The sequence below is a fragment of the Lutra lutra genome, chromosome 11 (genome assembly GCF_902655055.1).
Source record: "Lutra lutra chromosome 11, mLutLut1.2, whole genome shotgun sequence".
Taxonomy (NCBI): Eukaryota; Metazoa; Chordata; class Mammalia; order Carnivora; family Mustelidae; genus Lutra; species Lutra lutra.
The window spans coordinates 105570731-105591536 of record NC_062288.1 but is presented as its reverse complement, the minus strand read 5'-3'; the positions used below and the strand labels follow the sequence as shown (position 1 = coordinate 105591536).

At 53.1% G+C, this 20806-nt stretch overlaps 1 protein-coding gene across 1 annotated transcript in view; it reads right to left on the bottom strand.

Annotated features, from left to right (window-relative positions):
* Positions 1 to 20806, bottom strand: part of DPP6 (dipeptidyl peptidase like 6) — a 650194-nt gene that overhangs the window by 154261 nt on the left and 475127 nt on the right. Inside the window, 1 exon segment of the mRNA XM_047695453.1 lies at positions 19736 to 19788. Within this exon segment, the coding sequence (XP_047551409.1) occupies positions 19736 to 19788 (53 nt within the window).

Here is a 20806-nt window from a genome sequence, read left to right as displayed (position 1 = left end):
AAACGGAACGAGAAGGAGGTGAGGGAGGGGAGCACCCGTCACAGCTGCAGGCTGCCTCCCGGTATTGAAGCCTCATCTGTCGACTCCAGGTTCAAGGTTCTTTCTATTCTGCTGCGTCAGCTCCTAGTGATCTGGTGCCAAGACTTCCCTCCTCCCGCACAGGCCGAACGATCCCACAGGAGACAGTAGCAGGGGGCAAGTCTGTGCAGGGCTGGGGAGGGGCCCCGACGCCCCGCAACTGGTCAGATCTGGCGAGAAGTCTGCTGGATTATGAAGTTTGGAATAAGATGGCCTTCGTAAACATATGAACAGGATTTCTTCGAGTTTCTGACATTTAGCAATTAATCAAGCAACAGGGAGACTGGCAGACAGCCAAATTTCGATAGCATAAAAACCAACCAACCAGGGGACATGGGAGACAGCCACAGATTTGGTTTCCTCTTTCTATACTTAAAACATTGGTTTCTACTGCGTCTTGAAGGTATTCACAGACAATATACAGTTTTCTATTCAATCATCTCTCCCTAGAGGAGCTGGGAAGAGCCCAGCCGGGATATTTACTAGGATCGGTGGATAGTTTGGAGGTTGGCTGTTAAAGGTCTAGGCAGTAAAATGCTGCACCCCTTACACGGAGGACGTACAGGACAGAAATCTGTGTCTCGTGCGTTAAGGAGGCACTCGGAATATCCCTTTCACTTATGCTGGCCGACAGCTGAGATCAGGGAGGTTGCCTTTTGCACAGTGAGAACTTAGACAATCCTCTGCGTATACAACCTTCTAGAAAGTCCACGTCTGAATTTCCAGACCAAGTGTGTAGGGTGTAATTAAAAATGCACATTTAATAGACCTATTATATTCAAAGTATACACTGCAGAGAGAAAACTCAGTGAAACCTTCCGGCCTGCGGTGCAAATGGGATTTACCAAACACAGCCATAGCAATACTCCTGGTCCCAAATGCCTTTTCAGAACCTTGGTGCCCCCATCTGAAGAGGGAGTTCATTTTCTCCCGTTGACCAAGGCATCCCATTGACGGCATCAGTGAGCAGAAGGCAGCCCCGTTCCTCCGCGGGAGTCCCGGGGACGAGTGACAAAGGCAGTAATGCTTGCTCCCCGTTTCCCTTCTTTGGGAAATGCGCCTGCTCAGCCACGCTGTGAGGCTGTCCAAGCCACATGGAGGGATGGCACAGAGGGTTTCCGCCGGCAGCACAGCTGGGGGCTCGGCTGCTGGCCACCCGTCACCTGCCAGCCTCCTGATGAGTCTGGCCGTGAGCCTCCCAGGGAAGCCGGGATGGGCTGTCCCTTTTGAGCCCCGAGCAAATGGCTGATTTAGGAGCAAAGTAAATATTGTCCGTGGTAAACCGTTCAGTTTGGGGGTAATTTGGTGGTATTTGGCACATGCAGCATGAGTCCTGTGCCACAGAAAACGCGAGGCAAGTGCTGCATGGAGTGTGGTTGAGATGGTGGGGACAAAGGGGTCTTCATGGCAGTCATCAGAAAGGTGCAGACTCTGTGCTTTATCGAAAGAGCAAAGCCACAGTCCCTGTGGTCCCCAGCAAGTCCCCACAAGCCGGCCAACCCTCTTAAGGGACACCTCTTGCTGTCTTCCTTCCTCCCCGTGTATTATCTCTATCCCACTCTCCCTCAATGCTTCTTACCTTTGCTATTCGCAATTAGTCATGCTGTCTGAGTGGTCCAGGATCGGGAGAAGTCACTGGGTCGTTCGTGGTGGGGACGGTCAGCCCTACCTCTTGGGTGGCTCCAAGGATAAAGGAGATTCATGGAAGGTGCCAGTGGCACCCTGCTTGCCAGGATCCTGTGGGAATGCGTCGTGTGTGTGCCCGGGGACCCCGTCAGCGTCTCCTTGGCCAGTCCACAGACCGCTTAGGGAGTCACATAAGAGGGCAGACTCCTGGTCTCGGCCCCTGGCGTGCTGTCCCTGGAGAGGGACTTCTAGCTGCCCTGTCCTCTGTTTTGTCCTCAACAACATCTCTCCTGCACACCCGGAGCCGGTCCCGGCTGGCCAGCGCGTCGCAGCCTCTCTGCCACCGGGGGAAGCCTCGTGCTAAGTTTGGTCGCATGCACGTGATGTTTGTAGCTTCTAGGAAGCATCCTAGAGAGAAAGGGGCCATACTCTTCTCCCCTTTGTTCTTTGTTCTTTCCTGCTTGCTGAAAATTCGGTGTGCTATCCAGACCCAGAGCAGTCAGCAGGGAGCACGGGGCGGAAGCCACCGCGCTGGAAAGCAGGGAGGCCGGGCCGGGTCCCTGACTCTCCAGGCTCCCGCCTGGGTCCCCTGGACGTGAGTCAGAGAGCAAGCTCTACTTACAAAAGCCCTTGTGATTTTGGGTTTTCTGCCCCCTCGCCCCAACGCTGACCAAGTCATTCTTAATATACTTAGTTCTGGATGGATCCTAGAAATACTCATCTTTAGAAGCTCTCCAGATGTTGTAAAAAATAAACCAAAGATTGAGAATTGGCACAGAGGACTGCCCAGCGTCTGCATGTTGGCCAGCGCCCCCTCCGGATGAGCCCTGGGAACGCTGGGCAGCCGTGGCCCTGCCGTGCAGCCCCGAGGGCCCGGCCCCGCCGACGTTCCTGATGCAGGTAGGGACCAGGAGCTGGGCTTGCTATCTGAAGAGACTAATGAGGCCTTGAGGAATTATTTCAGACTGATTTAACTTCTATGTTCATCATAAAAAATGAAGAGCAAAACAAAAAAGAGCAGAAACCTCCCGAGGATAAATCTGACCCAGAACAACCTGGAGAAGCCGGACAGCATCACGTCTCCGACACTCCGGCGGGAGTGGGAGGCAGTACGGGAGGAAGCAAGAGGACCGAATGGTTTGGAGGAAAAGTGTCTTCGGGGCAAAACAGGTTTAGGTTCTACAGCCAAGGAGCAAAGAAGGGTGTGGGCAGAGGCGCGGAGCTCCAGCCCCTCGTTGGCCCGGCCCCGCTCCCTCCCCAGCATCGCAGTCCCAGCTCACGTGCTGCAAGCCTGTGGGACCCCATTCCTGATCCTGGGGGTTGCTCCCCGTCGTCCCGTGTCCCCGTCTGCTGCTCTGCCCCTCCGCCCGCTCTGTCGTCCCTCCCTTGGGGAGCCCCCTCAGAACTTCCAGACTGATTTTACCCAACGCGAAAGCTTGTTTCCAGAATCCGGCCTGGAACAGTGTTGGCTGGGGCTGCGCGGGCAGTGCTGAACAAAGTAGGAGGAAGTCCTAGTCCTAGCCCTCCGCCACCTCCCGCTCGCTCCTTCCTGCCTTCTCCCCGGGGCCGCCCATCTGCGACTTGCGAACGCTGAGCCCGAGTCCTGTGGCCGCTTTGGAGGGAAGACTCGGTGCTCCCTGAGAGTTGCTCAGCAGCCTGTCCGCAGCGTCCCCGCTGGGGGGCAGCCTGCCCCAGCAGGACCGTGCTGCGGGGACGCTGATGTGTCCGGCCCCGACCGGCTGGTCATGTGCAGGGCGAGCCCCATCCCTAACGCAGCACACACACCCCTCCTGCGTGTGCACGTGTCTGGGCTGCTCCTCTGACCCCGTCCGCACCTTGTCCCTCTCTCGGCCTCTCTCTCCTTGCTCTCTGTTGCAGTTTCTGGAAAGCGGCCTCACCTTTGTTTTTAAACCCTCCTGTTGAGTTTTCATTTCTGTCACATTTTTTAATCTCTAGGAGTTTTTGTTCTGAAACGTAAACAATACTCTTCCGGGTTGTCTCATGAGAGTAAGGGATCATCTCTGTGAGGATGCTGGCAGGAGGCTGTGTCCCGTGTTTTCTTCTCCTGCACGGAGAATTTCCGACGAATGGGGATTCCTCACTGGCATCTGTAGTTAGGATTTGGGGCTGAGGAGCAGACTGGCCATTCTGAAGAGTGTGTGATGCATTCCCGGCCCATTTCCATCCCTGACATTGGGATCTTCTGGGGACAATCCCTAGGGTGGGGACCCTGGTGGGCAAGGCGTGGCTGCCACACGTCTGCGAGGAGGAAAGGGGCAGTGGGGTTTCACTGCCTGCTGCACACGACCCCCATCCCTGACTCGGACCTTACACTGCCTCCTGTGTCCCCCTCTCTGAGGCCTCTGTTCTACTCTCTCCAGGAGATAAGCCTCCCATCACCCAAGGACTCATCAAAAAGTACCTGGGGTTCTGACAGCTTCAGTTTTCAAATAGTCCTTCTTGCTTCTCTTCCACACCCTTCCGAAAGCACCCAGAGGGACCCACCTCTCATCAGAGGTGACATTCTAAAGATCTGATGCATCAGAATGGAAACCACAGCCAACCAGGACAAACAGCACTGGGCGGTGGTCCGAGTGGAGCACTGCTGTGGGAGCCGAGGGCTGCTTGGGATCCTTAGAAGCCAGGGCGGGCGTGGCCTGGGAACTGGCCGCCTGACGTTGGGGCGGCACGGTCCCCCCTTCCTGTGTTGCAACTGCAAACTGGGTTGCCTCCTCCTCTCCCTCTGCTCCCGGGGTTTCCACTGTAACCTTTTTCACTTCTTGTCGTATCACGGGCATCCAGGGGCCGGGAGACCCTCGCCTGTTCTTCCAAAAATCCCTTGTGGAGTCTTACTAAGTGTCAAGCCTGTGACAGGCTCAAAGGTGAGCAGTGACCCCGGGAATCCCCAGCGGCATACAGGTGCAGCCCTGTGCATTCTGTCGGCCTCGGGAGGGCTGCAGCGGGGGGAGCTGACCCATCTGAGAAGCTCAGGGAAGCCTTCCTGGGGGAAGCACCAATCTAGGGGAGATACGAATGCTGCGTAATCACGGTCAAAGCGGAGATTCCTGGAGGGGGGTGTGGGTGGAGGGGCAGGGCTGGGAGGACAGTCTTCTATCCCTAGAGAGAAGGAAGGGGACAGAGGGGACTGGCGCCTCACACTCGAGACGGCTTCTCACTTTGTATACACGGCAGAGGGGACAAGGTGGCTGATGGTCGCCCCCCAGCCAGTGGGATGCAGAACCACGGCGTGCAGAGTGCATGCGGTGCTCTCCTGTCCTTTCTGTCTCCCTGCTGCCCCGCAGGGTGCCCGGGAGCCTCCTGGCCTCGTGCCCTGTACCCGCAGGCGGTGGAGACCTCTGCCTCGGAGACCTTCTGTGTTTATATTTGCATCTGCCTCCCCATCGGCGTTTTATAGCCTGCGACCTCGTGTTCCTGTTTTGTTTGCATTTATCTGTGGTCAAAAGTAAAGAAGCAGGGTGCCTGGAGGGCTCAGTGGTTAAAGCCGCTGCCTTCAGCTCCGGTCATGGTCTCAGGGTCCTGGGATCGAGTCCCGCATCGGGCTCTCTGCTCAGCAGGAGCCTGCCTCCTCCTCTCTCTGCCTGTGGCTCTGCCTACTTGTGATTTGTCTGTCAAATTAAAAAAAAAAAAAAAAAAAAGTAAAGCAGCAGCTTTTTCCAGGCAAAGGCTTATTTGCTCTGCGCCCTGCGGCGCTAAGGCAGGCGATGCTCAAAGCTGATGCATCTTCAGCCCCGGGTGGCCGAAAGCACTGCTTCTTTTTAAAGTCCCAGCGGTCCCAGACGACGGGAGCTGTGCCTGTGCTGATGGGGCACTTCGCCATTTCTCTTACTTTAAATAGAACACTCATCTGTTCACAGAACTCGTAAAGCTTGTCCTAGATCGCTGGTCTGCCCGCGGGTGTGGTCTTCTCCAGAAGTGGCCAGACCTCCCTTCTTCCTGCAGTCCATGCACAGTACCAGGGACTCCGTGAGTACACGTGCACTGGCTGATTAAGGACAGATCACGGACTCGTCGCTGCTCCTCTCCCGGCCCCCTCCCTTGGGAAGGGGGAAGCAGGATTTCTGCATGTACCCACGAGATCATTATACTTCTGGAGACTAAGCGATCTGCTGCTTCCTTTGCTACATCATGCAAAACCTCCTTTGAATTCACAAAAAAATCCTGACGAGTGCTTGCCCAGTGATACTGGAAACTGGCAGGAATTTAAAATGGCAACAACATCTCTGCCCACAGCACTGTTTATCACTTATCTGTGGGCCTCGTACGGGAAGTGTGTCTTCCACTTCCACAAAGACCACACGGGAACAGAGCACACGCGGCCTCACGGGGGCAGAGAGGCACATGGCTCAGCCGTCCTCAGCTACGATCGCTGCCTGTAACTGACACTGACGTCTGCTAAGGAGCGCGCACCCCAGTCTACCAACGCTTCCGACCTCCTTACTTCTGCCAGCCCGTCTCCTGGACGCTGGTTTTACTCCTTCAGACTTTCGTCTCACTAGCCCAGATCTTGTTCTCTTCTCAGAACTTTAACACTGAGCCTCCTTCTTTAGTAGAGGACAGTCCCCCTTGGTGGTCTCGGGGGCCACGTGCACACGGGAGGGCTGGTGATGGTGGCCACTCACTGCAGAGGGCAGCAGCGCGTCGACCCCAGGACCACAGGGCCGGGCGGTGATGACCAGGGACACCCTTCCTTCCCCACACCTGGCTTTTTCATAATAAAGGGGGCTAAGACAGTTTTTACATCACAGGCATACTGTCAGCTGCCCAGGGGAGATATAGGCAAAGTGCTCCTAACAGTGTCCTAGAAACCTCTATATAAGGGACAGCCATTTTTGGGTTGGGATTGAATAAAATTTCTGGGGTCAAAAAATAACTTTTCTAAAACATGGCTCCTTAAATAGTACAGCCTGTTGGTAGACAAACAAACAGAAAAACACCCTGAAAATCTGGACACATCTTCACATCAAGAATCCTCAGGCTTTCCCTCATCTAAGAGCCCGTCTTTAGGCTCAGTCACTGTCCTAGACCTGCTGAGATCAGTTAGAGCCGAGAAAGTCCTGGGAAGATGGTGTGGACAAGGCCCCTGGAGCATCTGTCCCAGCATCTCTAGCTGATTCCATTTAGTGGGGCATCCCTTACATTCGATGGAAAGGAAGATTTTTTTTTTTAAAGATCTTTTTATTTGAGAGGGAAAGGGTGCTTGCGAGCAGGGGTAGCGGGAGAGGCAGAACCCCAAGGAGACTCTGTGGAGCCCGACTCGGGCCTCCATCCCCCAGCACAGGAGAGCAGGACCTGAGCTGAAACCATGAGTCAGATGCTTAACAGACTGAGCCATCCCGGCGCCCCAGAAAAAACGTTTTTGCCACTTTTTTTCTTTATGAAAATATTTCACGTATCATTTCACTCTTAGAGACTGCCGTATCGGGAGCTCTCGCTTCTCGTGACAAATGTATGATTTGAAATCAGTTCCGACTGACTTTAACTGGGGGTGGAGGGGGTGGTTGAAAGCACTAGATTTAAATTAGGAATTTTCCTTTTTAGAAGGATTCTCCTCCTTCCCCCCAAATAAACACACGCAGGCACACACATGTGCACACAGACACACACTCGTCGCTCTTCTCTGTGGACCAGAGAAACATTTCTACCCAAGAGCCAGCGCTCTGCTTCATGGCAGACACGGTCTCTTCCAGTCTCGTGCTGTTTTGGGGTCAGAATTATGCTGCTAACAAGTCAGTAGGAGACACTCTGATGGAACAACAGCCCATTATTGACTCGTCCACATGAAGACGGTAAGTGCATCTGGGAACTCGAAATGATCATGAGATCGCTCTCACAGAAGACCCTTCTCTCCCGGGGTCCGAAACCGAGCCAAAGACAGCAGGGGTGCCCAAGAGCCAGGTGACCTGGATTAGCGCCCTGTTGTTGATGAATCGGGCATCTCGCCGTCGACAAGTGGCTGGCGCCGGTTTCAAAGGGCACCTGACTCTGGAAGTAAACATTTCCTGCGACCGAAAGCCACGTTTTCTGGCATCCGTGAGGAGCTGGGGATGCAGCGGCGGAGCCAGGTGTCGTACTACCCACAGCACCAACGGTCATCAGCAAGGGCTACACGCGTTGCTTATTGCCGGGGTGGGGTGGGGAGAACCAAGGGTGGGTTCCCCTTTAAGGACATGTTGCCTTTATATTTTGTAGTTGACTTCGGTCACATGCATTTTTATGGCGTTTCTCTAATGCACACATATGGCTGGTTAATAAGGACATCATAGGCTAGAACACCCTTTCCCATCTCTGCACCCAAACCGCTCCGTGTGGCTCCTGAAGACAGCCGAGATAAACCGAGCTAAGCCAACCGGTGAAGGGAATCGGACTGGGCACAGGTGCTGCTGGTGCCCTCCAGGAAAGCTGGGCACCCGGGGAACCTTCTTGGAGAAGCTGCTACGGGGAGGCCCAGCCACCAGCTCTGGCCTTAGATCCCCGATGTGTTCATGTCTTAAACATGACATGTCTTAAAACTAGCTGCACGCTGAGCACAGAGCCCGATGCGGGCCTCGATCCCACAACCCTGAGATCCTGACCTGAGCTGAAATCAAGAGTCAGACACTCAACCAATGGCACCACCCAGGGCCCCTCATTTGTTAATGTTTGATGAGAAATGGAACGGGCCAGTTGGCCTGAGCGCTCACGGTAACGAGTCGGCTGGGTGAGGCTGTCATCAGAAGGTAACCGGGGAGTGGGACAGAGTGGACGGACAGCGGGAAGTGGCCCCATATGGTGAGGACAGCGTTTCCTCTGGCCAGAGTGGGTAGACGTTGTCTGTCCTTCTGCCTCTCTGGGCTTCTCTGTCTGCGTACTGGCCTTTATGTTCATCAGACTATCTTCAGAAGGGCTCGGCACAACTGGCCAGATTCCCATTTCCTACGATATCCTCAGGGCGGAGCAGTCTGCATGGTCAGGGTCTGTGGCCCCGCGACAGGCGATGAGCACCGGGCAGGCACCCACGGAGACAACGGCAGTCAGAGCCACTGCATTTCCGAACTCTTGAAGGACAGCCTTTCTCCCTTTTCCTTGGGGTTCTTGGGGGGCAATGGATGATGGTCACTTTTAACCTTATGTGTGTTCAACGCATGTAGATCTGAATTTAAGTGCAAACGTATCTGTGTGACCTCCGTCTTTCCACAGCCCCGCAGTGACTCTGACAAGCCTCTTCAGCGGTTGCTCTGAGCCGTGTCTTAGGAGCAGGGAGGAGGTCAGTTACGCGGGGACAGGTCGGCGGGGGATCCCAGCTCCGCGACCTCCAGCCGAGGTTCCGCAAGTTCACCTCCACCAAGGTGAACAGTTCTGCACTTTCTCATGGGACAGAGACCCTCAGGGGCGACTTTCTACCAAGCACTTTACTTCTTCCAATCCACCGAGAGCCCCTCTTCCAGGCTGCCCGCAGCTGTCTTATAGCTGACAGGCCATGGGGTCCGACAAGCTGGGACCGCATGTGAGGACTGGAGCAGGGCTCGCCTGAGACCACAGTGACACCAGGGTCCCTTAGGTATTTTCCCATCCGGCCTCTCAGAATGCTCGTACGGAATACGCAGCGATGCCTAATTTTAGTTTGATAAGGGCCAATTATTTGCCTCAGATGTCTTTCGTTTGTCCTACCGAGCAGGAAACGACCACCAGTGTCAGCCATGACTGTGTGACTGACGTCAAACAGAATATACGCTGTGGCAGTGTTTCCCCATGTCGCTGTTCACGGACAGGACGCGCAGACACACCCGCGGGGCAGTGGCCCTGGGCAGTCACCCTTGGGTTTATCAAATAACGCCGGCCACTGGGTCACCCCAGCCTCACAGCTCCTCGTGCCGTCCTTGCTATGAGCCTTCTGTCACCCTCACCGGCAGGAGGAAGAAAGAGCCCACGTAAAGCCAGTGAGGAGACCCTCAGTCCACAATTTGGCTGGACCCCTTAGTCTGAAATGCAGTGGAAGGCGAGGCCACAAGGACAGCCGTACGCCGGGAGCAGGAGACCTGAGCTGAAGCCACGGCTGGCCATGGCTGACCACTGGCGGTGACCCCTCGAGCATGTTGCTTCAACTGTGGGTCTCAGTCTTCCCATCTCTAGAGTGGGGACGTGACCTACACCCCGCGGTCACTGTGAGCACAAGATACGTGAGGACACTGCAGGTCCCAGTATCACGTGTGATAAGGGCTCCCTGATGCGTGTCTATGCGCTTGTACGCACATTTGTTCCTTTGCTTCCTCATTCATGTGCGAGATACAGGACAAGGGACCAGAGAGCGATTCGGGCCCTTGCTGGTCTGCAAGGGAGGGGCTTTGCAACGACCCGCACAGAGGAATAAAGCAAGCAGCAGGCAGAGGACAAGAACACAGGAAGTGTGATGAAGGGCTTCTCCCTGGAGCCAAGGGCGTGTCCCGAGAGGAACAGTCTGGAAACAACGGGCCAGGGGCAGTGGGGAGGGAGCCCAGGAAGCTGCTGGGTTTGGACGTTCTGTGGTCACCAGCGGGAACTGACCGTGGCTCTGGGACAGGAAGAGGCCTGGAGAATGAGCACGGAGGGCTGCCCTCGCCGGCAGGGACTGGGGGCAACGTCACAGGTGCCCGGTGCGGGGGGTGGGGGGGCGAGCCCACGGGCCTCCGGCTGGACGTTCGCAGGTAGCTCCAGTCTGGGCTGAGAAACTCTAGTTCTCATATCCCCGACTGCTAACGCTGGGCAGGGGATTTGGATTTTTGTGTCCTTTAAGAAAGGCTCCCTTACAGTCCGCGTGGGCTGTTTATGTGGGGGGCCTGGGGTAGCATCTGTGAGCCGTGGCCCGGAAGCCGTTCTGAGACCTCACGGCGTCGGCAGAGACGTGCATCAGGCCAGGACGTGACGACCCCGAGTCAGGAGGCTCCGAGGTGTGGTAAGTAACTGCAACGGGTGTGCAAACTTGCGTTTATGAGAAAGGTGAGTGTCCTAAGGGTTTCTGGTGCTCCCCCGCCAACCCCCCGGGTTTGGGCCTCTTCATCCATCTTGCTGCATGTAGAAAACAGAGAACAACTGGCTAGGGCTAAATTAAATTCCTGTCCAGACGGGCAGAAGCATTTGCTTTGCAAGCTTCTTTTCAGTCTGGGCGCTCCGCCCGGGGCAGTACGTCGACCTCACTCCCGAGAGTCTGCTGGCTGAGCTGAACCCTGGGGAGCCAGAAAGCCTCTCCAGACTGACTACTTGTGCCATCAGGCTCTTGCCTGGGCCTGGGATCAGGCCTTCCGGGCGAGGAAGTGGCCCAGCGTACCGTCCTCTGTACTGTGCACTGCTAACGGCTCTAGAAATACCTACGGGTCCCGTGTACGCTCTGGGTCGATGGTGCTGGTCACTAGTCACTCCAGGGAGGGCCGGTGCTGCCCGCCTGGCTTTGTCACGGTGTTGCAGTCAAGATGGAACCACAGAATGGATAGGAGAGTCCAAAGAAGCCCGCAGACGCTACCTTCCAGCCTTCGCTAGTGCAGGGTGGGAGCCCGGGTCCGCAGCCCAGACACCAGGCTCTCCAGGCGTGGAGGGGCCTGCACCCCGCCTTTAAGCTGGGAGAGGACAGGTACACCCAGCACGGAACCAAGTCACCTGGACTCTACTGGATCTCAGCCTTCCAGGGGCCATCCTAAAGAAATCCCTTCCCAGAAATGTGCCCAGGAAGGGAGAGATCTCAAGGGGCTGAAGCTGTCCTAATGGCTCGTGAGGTTTATGCCCAGAAGGTCATACAACGAGCAGCCTCTCAGGGGTTGTGCTCTGCCTCCCCCCTCTGATTCCCTACTGCGCCCACCATGTCCTTCCCAATGGACCTGTCATTTGGAGGATGCTCCGAGGACAGCACTGTGGGGACCAGAAACACCAGTCAGGCTGGGCGGCGAGCCCTTGTGCCCGTAACCAGGCCGGGAGAGCTCGGGGACAGGAACCCAGGCAGGCAAATCTGACGAGTCACGTGCAGGGACGGGGTGAGGACAGGCGGCGAATTTAACAAGGGAGGGAGCTAAACAGTACAGCCACTTCACACAACAATTCAGCAATTTTTTCCTTGAGTTAAACATTCATTTCCTGTGCGAACCAGCAATTCTACTTGTAGGTATTTACTCATGAGAAATGAAAACATGTCTCCGTATGTTACTCTGTATGCAAACATTCAGCCGTTTTATCCAAAAAAGCCCCAAGCTGGAAACAACTCAAATGTCAAACGGTGAATGCGTAAACAAATCACCGTGTGCCCACGCTGCAGACCGGTTCTCGGGGACAGGAAGTACGGGGCATAGCACTGGCGGCAATGTGGGGACCGTGGAAAGTGACCACGCTCACAGGGAGGCCATGAGTCTGGCACCACTGAGAAGACATTCCAGGGAAGGCGAGACAAGAGGGACGGCGACCCGTCGCTGGTTGCCAGGGACAACGCTGGGGGATGGAGGAGGGGCACGACGGAAGGTTTTCTGTCTCAGGGTGGACGTGCTCCCGTGACGACACTGTTAGTCAGAACTTCCTGGAAACTGAGACTGTAAACCGTGAGTTATTCTAGGCAAGTTAGGCAGCAGCAAGCCAGGGATGACACACACGTGACTGCCATACAACTGTCCCTCCCGGAGCCGGTCCACCTACCGTCCAGACCGCACCCCGCCTGCTGCCCTCCAGGGCCCCCTTCCTGCTCAAGGACACCGTCAAGCTCCACTGAAGCCAGTGTCACCAGTGTACACAGGCGGGGCTCTGTGTCCACCCCCTGTAGGGACTAATGGAGCACAGACAAGAGAGGGGGGACATAGGAAAGATATCAAGTAAAGGAGACAGCATGGAATCCACGTGGCCTTTCCAACACCCGGCCTGTGGCTGGCGCAGCGTGGGCAGCTCTTCTGCAGCAGGAGAAGGTGCCCAGGACACGCTGCCAACATCCCGCAGACCCAGCCCTGCAGGGCCGCTTGTGCTGTGCACCAGGGCGCTTCTCCTCGGGGACTCTGTGAGCAGGAGGGGGACCTCAGGGCTGTGGCCTGCTCCTTGGGGGACGGCCTCTCATGCCCCAGGGAAAGGGGGCCACAGACACGCCTCTGACTTCTTGACTCTGACCTGACAAAATGCCTGGATCCAAACCCGCGGCGTCCCCGCTGACCCCACTAGGGGGAGCCCACAGCAAGCTCCTGCGCGGGCAGGCCTGGACTCTGGGGTCTGCGATGGGCAGGCCTGGACTCTGGCGGGACCACCCCCCCCCCCTCCCAGGCCCCCAGACTCGGGGAGGAGCCAGACATCAAACAGCAGGTTCTGTCTTGTTTCCATACGGCAGAACCGGAGCTGAATGTCTGCCCCCGTTCATCTGAGACCGACCGCTCCCTCTCCACGTCTGGGGAAGCTTCAGTCACTTGTTTGCAGGGAGAATGGGTTTTTGTCAGGTCCCACGACACTTGGTGATGACAGCAAGGGAAGGAGGGGCGGGCCCATGGGACCCCAGACCCAAACTGAGATCACAGCTTCAGAGACTCTCATTTCCTTGATTTGGGGTGCGGGCCCGGCCTGCACCTTCTCCCCAGTCAACGCTGCGTAAAGAGTTTCCTGCAGCTGTCAGCCAGCACCCGGGGAAAGCCTCCTAGGACGGGCCTGACTGAAGGGCCCATGAAGTTCGGGACGAAGGAGGAGCACGTGCCCATTGTCACCGGTTCTTCAGATGGGCTCGCGGGCAGCAAATGATTCCGGGGGAAAGCACGGTGGAAACCGGCTCCTTTTGCCTGTGGCTGATGGCTTTTCTGCCAGCTGACCCAGCGCTGGCATTTGAGACCTTCCCCGCGGGGAGAGAGCGAGGTCTGTGGGCTCCCCTTCTGCAAGGTCATGCTGTCCCTGGGCACCAGTCCCCGCTGGGTGCAGACGCGGTCAATCCCCTGCCAGAGACACCCTTCTCTCTGAGGCCTCAGCATGAAGGAGAGGAACGGGTCAGGCAACAGGTGCATATTGAAAACATTTCCAAACATTCCATTCAGAAAAGAATACATAACGTCAACCGGGGACTAGCCGTCTGCTGTGAGAAATGGGAAGACGCTCACGCAGGAGGTGGGACTGTTGCTGAAGGACGTTGAGGAGGGGTGTGGATGCCACCGTGAAGGGTCAGAGGATGTGGACACCAGCCACACAGGGAGCAGGGAGGCTCCGGCACACACGCAGGGGTGGGGACGCCCAGGAGCACACCCTGTCCAGGGGTCACGCGCCGTTGATGTGGTCATTCACGGCGGGGGGCCGGCATGTATGAGGCATCACACACCTCTCCAGGCCCTCCCCTGCTGCTGCACCGACCCCCACATTCTATCCCACGGGGCCCAGGAGTAGCTGTAGACTACATGTACACGCAGCTCCAGGAAGCCCTTATGCTTGATCAGAGTTGACACTGATGCTGAAATTTATTGTGTGTCCGAATGCAGGGAATGGTGGTTAATGAGACTCGGCCGTACTATGGAAGATCTTGGTTCCTCCACAAATAGGGCCTGGACTGCTTTCCACATACAGAAGCAGGCACTTAAACATACCACCTCATTATTCTACAGGATTTCCTATAACCTCTTCATGAACCCTATGAGTCAGGCATTTTATTTCCATTATATATATGGAGCAACTGTGCCTGGAGAAGCAAAGTAACTCTCCCATGATTACACACGTAAAGGGGCTGCCTGGGAATTTATTCCCAGATCTACTTGACTCTAAAGTCATGTTCTCTTGAAGATGCTTGCTAAGGTTTGTATTCTGGAGAGGAAGGAAGAAGGGAAGGAGGACAGGAGGACAGGGGAGGAAAAAGGATGGAAGATGCAGAAGAGGGAGACCTAGTGAAGACCTCGGAGTTGTCCATGGTTCTGACACCGTGTGCCTGTCAGTAACACTGGGATCCTCTCCCCTTGATGCTAAATACCAAAGCGATATTTTAAGGACATCCCTTTGTTCTACATTTTGGCTTCACATTAGAACATTAAACTAACAATCCTATTTATGCAAATTCTGGCAGCTGTGAAGATAGCTGGCTGGGCAGAGCCAGAGTGTGTCTACCTGGGAGGGGCCAGCAGCAGGGCCCCTGGGATCCATGAGAAAAAAGGCCAGGGAGGAAATGCGGTAAGCTGAGAGTTTTCATCAACGCCTCGTGAACTCACTACTTTGAATCTCCTCATGCACCAGGCTCAGCTCACAAGAGGACACAGGCTGCCTCCAAGATTTAATTAGAGGGACATGGAATAAATACGGGAAATCTGTCTTCATTTTCCAGGAGAATGCCAACTACCCGTAATCAGTCTGAGTGTGGTTTCTATGCAATGGGCTCTGCCCATTCCAAGCTTTCATGACTCCCCAACAGGCCTCCTAATCGAATCCATGCTTCAAACCTCCCTTCCCTTCTGTACATACACGTGAAACTCACTCAGACCTGCCGTTTTCAACACAACTGCACTAAAGGATCCCCACGTTCTTGCTGTAAAGACTCACCACACGAGGCGGGGTTTAGGTTCCCCACACTGCAGGCCTATCCTAACCCCCACCCAACCTCAGCTCTACGCACACAGACCCCATGTGAACACCTGTGCTGCTGCCTGGCGTAGAACCTACTGATTCCAGAAGATGCTGGCCCATCGCAAAGGTCAGATCTGTTTAATGATCCTCTCGACCTGGGATATCTGCTCGCTGTCTCCATCTATTAAAAATAACGGGTTCAACTCACCAGAATCGGCTGCGGCCAGACTTCCTTTATGAGACCTGATGCCCGCAACCTTCTCTTCTGTATTCAGTGTTTAAGTTACTCACTTGGGCCACTTGGCTGTGTATTATGACAGAGTCTGTGTCCTTTCTTTTCAACAGAATTTTGAACTTCTTAAGGATGGCAACCATGCTTTTGTTACTCATGGAGCATTTCAATAAAAACTCCTTGACTTATACCGTCTTGTTTGCTTCTACTGGAGTCAAAACAAGAACACCGTAAACATTAATTGTGGTAGGTCTGACTTAAATGATATAAAAAAGAAGGCACTGAGCATTGGGAATTATAGACATTTGAGGCTACAGACATTTCTTTTAAGAGAGATATTAGAACATCACGTGGGCATTACAATTACCCAAGTGTCATAGAACAAGCCTTAGCTTTGAGAATTTTATTCTTATAGAATAAAACTCATGCCTTTCCTGTAACAGAAAGGATTTCATCTGGGTAGAAAGTCAAGTAATATTTAATCATGAGACGACAAATATCTACGGGAACATCCTACAATATTAAGAAATAACATCCCCAAATGTTCACTAGAAGCAAAGTTCTCTGCCGTGCCTTTTGCACGTATCACTCCACTTCATTCTTATAAGATGCCCCTGAAGGGAGCGCCAGCATTGTCATCTTTTTAAAAATATCGAAACTGAGGTCTGCAGAAGTACCACAATGGTCAAGGTCAGCAGCAGATGGGAGAGTTCAGATTCACGTCTATGTGGCCACAGGGGTGACGTTCTTATCTCCTGCCTCATGCTGTTGGCAAGATGCCGGGTGCTAAGCATATGTTATCAGCCCAGATGTCTAGCTTCTGAATCAATGGAACGTTCCTCTGTACCCCAGCCTTAACGTTAGAGTGTCATTCTGCGCAGGAAGACCTATGTCATAGTTTACAGTTTTCACAGATACAGAACGCAACTTCGTAAGTCGATAAGAATCCCAAAGGAGTGCAATTTTTGTATAAATATGGGTGGTGACTGAAAAATACCAGTAAATAATCTAGCTCATTTAGGGCAATGATATCTATCAAAGTTGCCCTGGCGTGTAAGAAAAATACCTTCCAATGTTCCTTTGTGTCTGTTTTAGTATTACTTTGTTTGCTAAACCCCATATTGCCAAACCCACCCAATTAAGAGATAGGCCAGGTTTTCCTTAAAATTGATTTATGTTATAAAAGGAACAATTTTCACCAGTCCATATGCTTTTCAGGATGATCCTGATGAGAAATTGTAATCATACAGAAATATATATATTTTTTTAAAAAGCCCTCAGGCCAAAGAAAAACATTAATTCCAGAAAAATGTCAGGTCAGGAAAACCTCCAGAAGCAGCCGAGCCTACAAAAATAGTTCTATGAAAACACATGATGGGTTCTTAATAGAAAATGTTCAGCTGCCTATAATCTCTATCACAGAAGATGGCTTTATGTTGCTGAATTTCTGATATAAAAACTTAGTGAAATGTTTTATGATAAGAATGACTAGCTTTAAATCTGGCTTTGCAAACAGGTTTGTGTAAAAGATACGTGTCTTTTAAGAATATGTGCAAGTACTTTTAAGTATGTGCAAGTGAAACAGATTCTCCCTTCAGTTTTAGATCTTTGCATACATGACAACTCTGCCTTGGGATTCTCATTATGAGCCGAGCCGGCACGCACACAAGGACGGGGCTCAGTTCCCGCCGCAGACCGAGGGCCAAACCCTGAAGGAGGCAGTGAGCTCACAGGACCGGGGGCTCCTCTCCTGGCTTGTGAACGACACAGGGAAAAAGGCATACCCTTCCTTGAGTTCTCTGCCGCCGGCAAAAATGCAGGGAACCAGATTTAGAGAGCCCTGAAAAATTAATTCGAGCTTTCTCCGTGACTGGCCGGAAAGCCTGAAGCCAAGACAAAACTCTAGTTATAAACGAGGGCTAATCCCGTCCTGCAGACCGCATGGCCTCGGGCTCACGGTGGAGTCTTTGGGGGAGAAGTGAGGACAGAGAAGTGAGAACTTGGGAGAAACGTACAGATCTGTGTCTTCAGAAGCCCCAAGGGAAGCTCTTTGATTCTGGTATGATAAATAATACAAATCCTGATAAATTAACCAGATTAATTTTTGTTTTAAAAACACAGTTGTGCCTTCCTCTCCACCCTGGATCTACGTGGAGCACAAGCCTCGGATGGTGGGCCGTGTCCTTCTCCCGCTATCCGTGGAGGAGGAGCACTTGCTCCGGTGACCCCCGGAGAAGTGGCGGAAGCTGCAGAACGATGAGGCCTGAAGGCTCATTAATACAAATTAGATGTTGACAACAAATGAAATGAATGGACTCGTTTTCCATAAACGATCATGACAAGGAGGGAGAAGATTCTGTGTCAGCTCACAGGGTGCTGGGAGGGCCACGGACCTTCTCATCCACGGGAGGTTTTTTTCCCAGTAAAGGACACAAGTCATCTGCTACGTCTTTCGATCTTGCAAGAGTCCTCAGAAAAGAAATGAATTCGCACCACTAAAACTCTGATCTTTACAGCTCTAACGTAGCTCAAGGGGATGCCTGGAAAGCACGGGGCTCGGGTCAGCCAGGCTATGCACGAGCTGGGAGATGTGGGGCGGCCTGCCTTACAGCTCCCACTGGGAATGGGGGAGGGAGCGCTTTTCCTGCGGCTGCTGTGCTGGGGTGAAGGCACTCGAAAGTCAATCTACGAATGATGGCGATTACCATTACTGTGATGATTTTAAAAATACGGAAGGTAGTTTGTTACATGCTGACATTCTCTGTGGGGGCTCATCACCGTCAACGCGGAAACCAAGTCTCGTCCTCCGCTTGGCCGCTGGTTTGGGTCAGGTTGTCCAGATCTACTTCTTCTAAACTCTGACTGATGCAGTGTGTTAACACAATGTGTTCAGCATAAAGTGCTTCTACAGTTTTGAGTTTTGCAAATTGATGGAAGATGGAACGAACGATCCATCATCTATAATACGTTCAATCTTCCGACACCGCGTACATAAATCTCAAGGTATAATCATACTCCTGCCTGCCGTGAGCTCTGAAGATGTAGGTCTGCTTCAGAAAATAATGGAAAAATTCCTGAGTTTCTATTTAAAATAGGATTTAAATGAAAAATTCCTAAGGATGCTTAATTCTTACCAGTGATTCACCTTTAGGGTCTCTGAACTTGGTTTGTCTACTCGTCTCACAGAAGCTGTTGATCTCAGGCTGCCGCCCCTCTACACACATCTCTCCTTTGTCTGAAGGCCAGATGAACTTGTTTTCTCCATGTTTGCTTTCCAAAGAGGTGCCCATGCTCTACTTAAACTTAGTAGAGAGCAGACGACCGCAGTTGGAAACATCGGTGTTGCGGGTTCATGCTCTCCCATGAAACAATACTTTTTAGCAATTCCTGTTGCTTGTTTACATTCTGGAAATCGAGGAAGCCTCCCTCACCTGTTCACAGGCAACACTTACACCGGCGGTAGCAATGCTCAATTTCTCTGACCGTTTCCCGAGCCCCTCACCTTTCCCAGGGTTTCTGAAAGAACCCCCGGAGGGGTGGGGGAGAGGAGGAGACACGGAACAAGAAGGCTATAGGTGCAGGAGGGGCGAGGAGGAGGGAGAAGGAGGAGGGGGATGACGGGAGAGGAACTGGAAGCCACCCCTGCCTCTCTTAATCCTGCAGCAGCTTCTCCACATCTAACTCAACAAACTGCTTCAGCGAACTTTAACCAGTGTCTGTTTTTGCCTTTGGACCCGGAGGTGAGCTCCAGATAATGCCTCCCTCTGCCGTGTGTGGGTACAGTTGCCCAGCACCGAAAACCTCGTAAAAGCATGCATGGTCTCATGTCTGTCCTTCCCACATACATTTGGGTCTCAAATCACACATTTTTGAGAGACGCGATGCGCTTAGGGGTGTCATTCTATTGTGTACATAACCAAAGCCCTGTGGGAGTCCCGGGCTATTCCCCATGCCTGGGAGGGCCACAGCTGATTACGGGGTGGGGGATGGGGAGACAGTCCCGCCCCGGCAGGACCTCTAGGGGAAACCTCCGCAACAGAACAGGAGAGAGGTGGCATTGTCCTAGGACGGGAGCTTCACAAATGGGCAAGTACCCAGACTTGCGGGACCCCTAGATGCTGGATACAGTCAGCCGGGGAAGCCCCATGACATCCGGGCCCTTCACTGTCAAAATCAAGCTGCCCCGTTTCCTGCCCTTAATTCTAGGAATTAAGCAACTACTCAGGGTTCTACCATTTCTTTGTTTTGAATACTTCTCCTTCAAAGAAAATGAAAGAATCATCTTACCCATGAGGAATTTTGCTCAGGACATAATATCCGGTGTAGGAGTGTTGGTATATCTGAAACAGACAAGACAAAAAAAAAAAAAAAGAAAAAAAGAAAAAGAAAAGAAAAAAAAAGCAAGCGTTGAGACAAAGGCTGTGACCATGATATTTTTAAATCACTTGCATCCTAAAAATCATCAGTGGAGGAAAAGTAGTTAATCAGGAGACCTGGAGGCAAAGTCTAATTTACTTAGAACATTAATTTGCATATCCTGTTTATTTTACTTTCTTCATTTGCACATTGTTTACCTGCAGTCAGAGGCTTGATATGGACTCCATAGCTGGCTGGTTTGTGATTAAACCAGGGGCACAGATTTCCAGCTCAGTGACATGTAGCCCAGGACCAATGAGGAGGTCACCAGAGGCTGTCGGACAGCCAGCTAGACCCAGCAGGACTGTAAGACCCACGTACTGTGGGCTTCCCTGTAAATTACGGCAAATTCCATTGTACATCCTCAGTGAATATAAAAAGCAAGATAGGCTTCCCTGGGCAAACTCTCGTCCTTCTGTCCGATGCAGCGTGAGTCTTTCAGCTTTGGAGAGCGGTCAGTAAACCAGGAGCTCATTCCAAGAGGCACATGACTTTTAAAACAAAGGTAACCAAACAGTGTTTCCAAACCCTATAGCCCACAACCTGGAGCCTCTCTTCAACTCCTGAGCCAGGACAGAGCTCCCTAACCCATGACCAGAAATGGGGAAAACACGCAGTTCAAGAAATCCTGGCATCCTTCACCTCCGGCTTTCTGGATAGAGACCCTCCCCGCGGCTGGAAATGGGAGGGGTTGTCTTCAGGGTTGAAGCAAGAACGTACCACACTCTCTTTCTCCCACCCGTGTGACTTCTGAGAGTCCACACCCTGTCTGGGCACATTACAGTGACCGGCATTTAAAACCACCTTCCTGAAGGCAATGGGTGAGGCCAAGGGAGAGAGGTCCAGTGTGAAGGATGGGGATAGAGGCATGCATGGGGGTGCAGAGGATGGAGTGAACATGAGAACGAAAACGGGCAGGGCCCTGCTATGCTCGCGGACTCC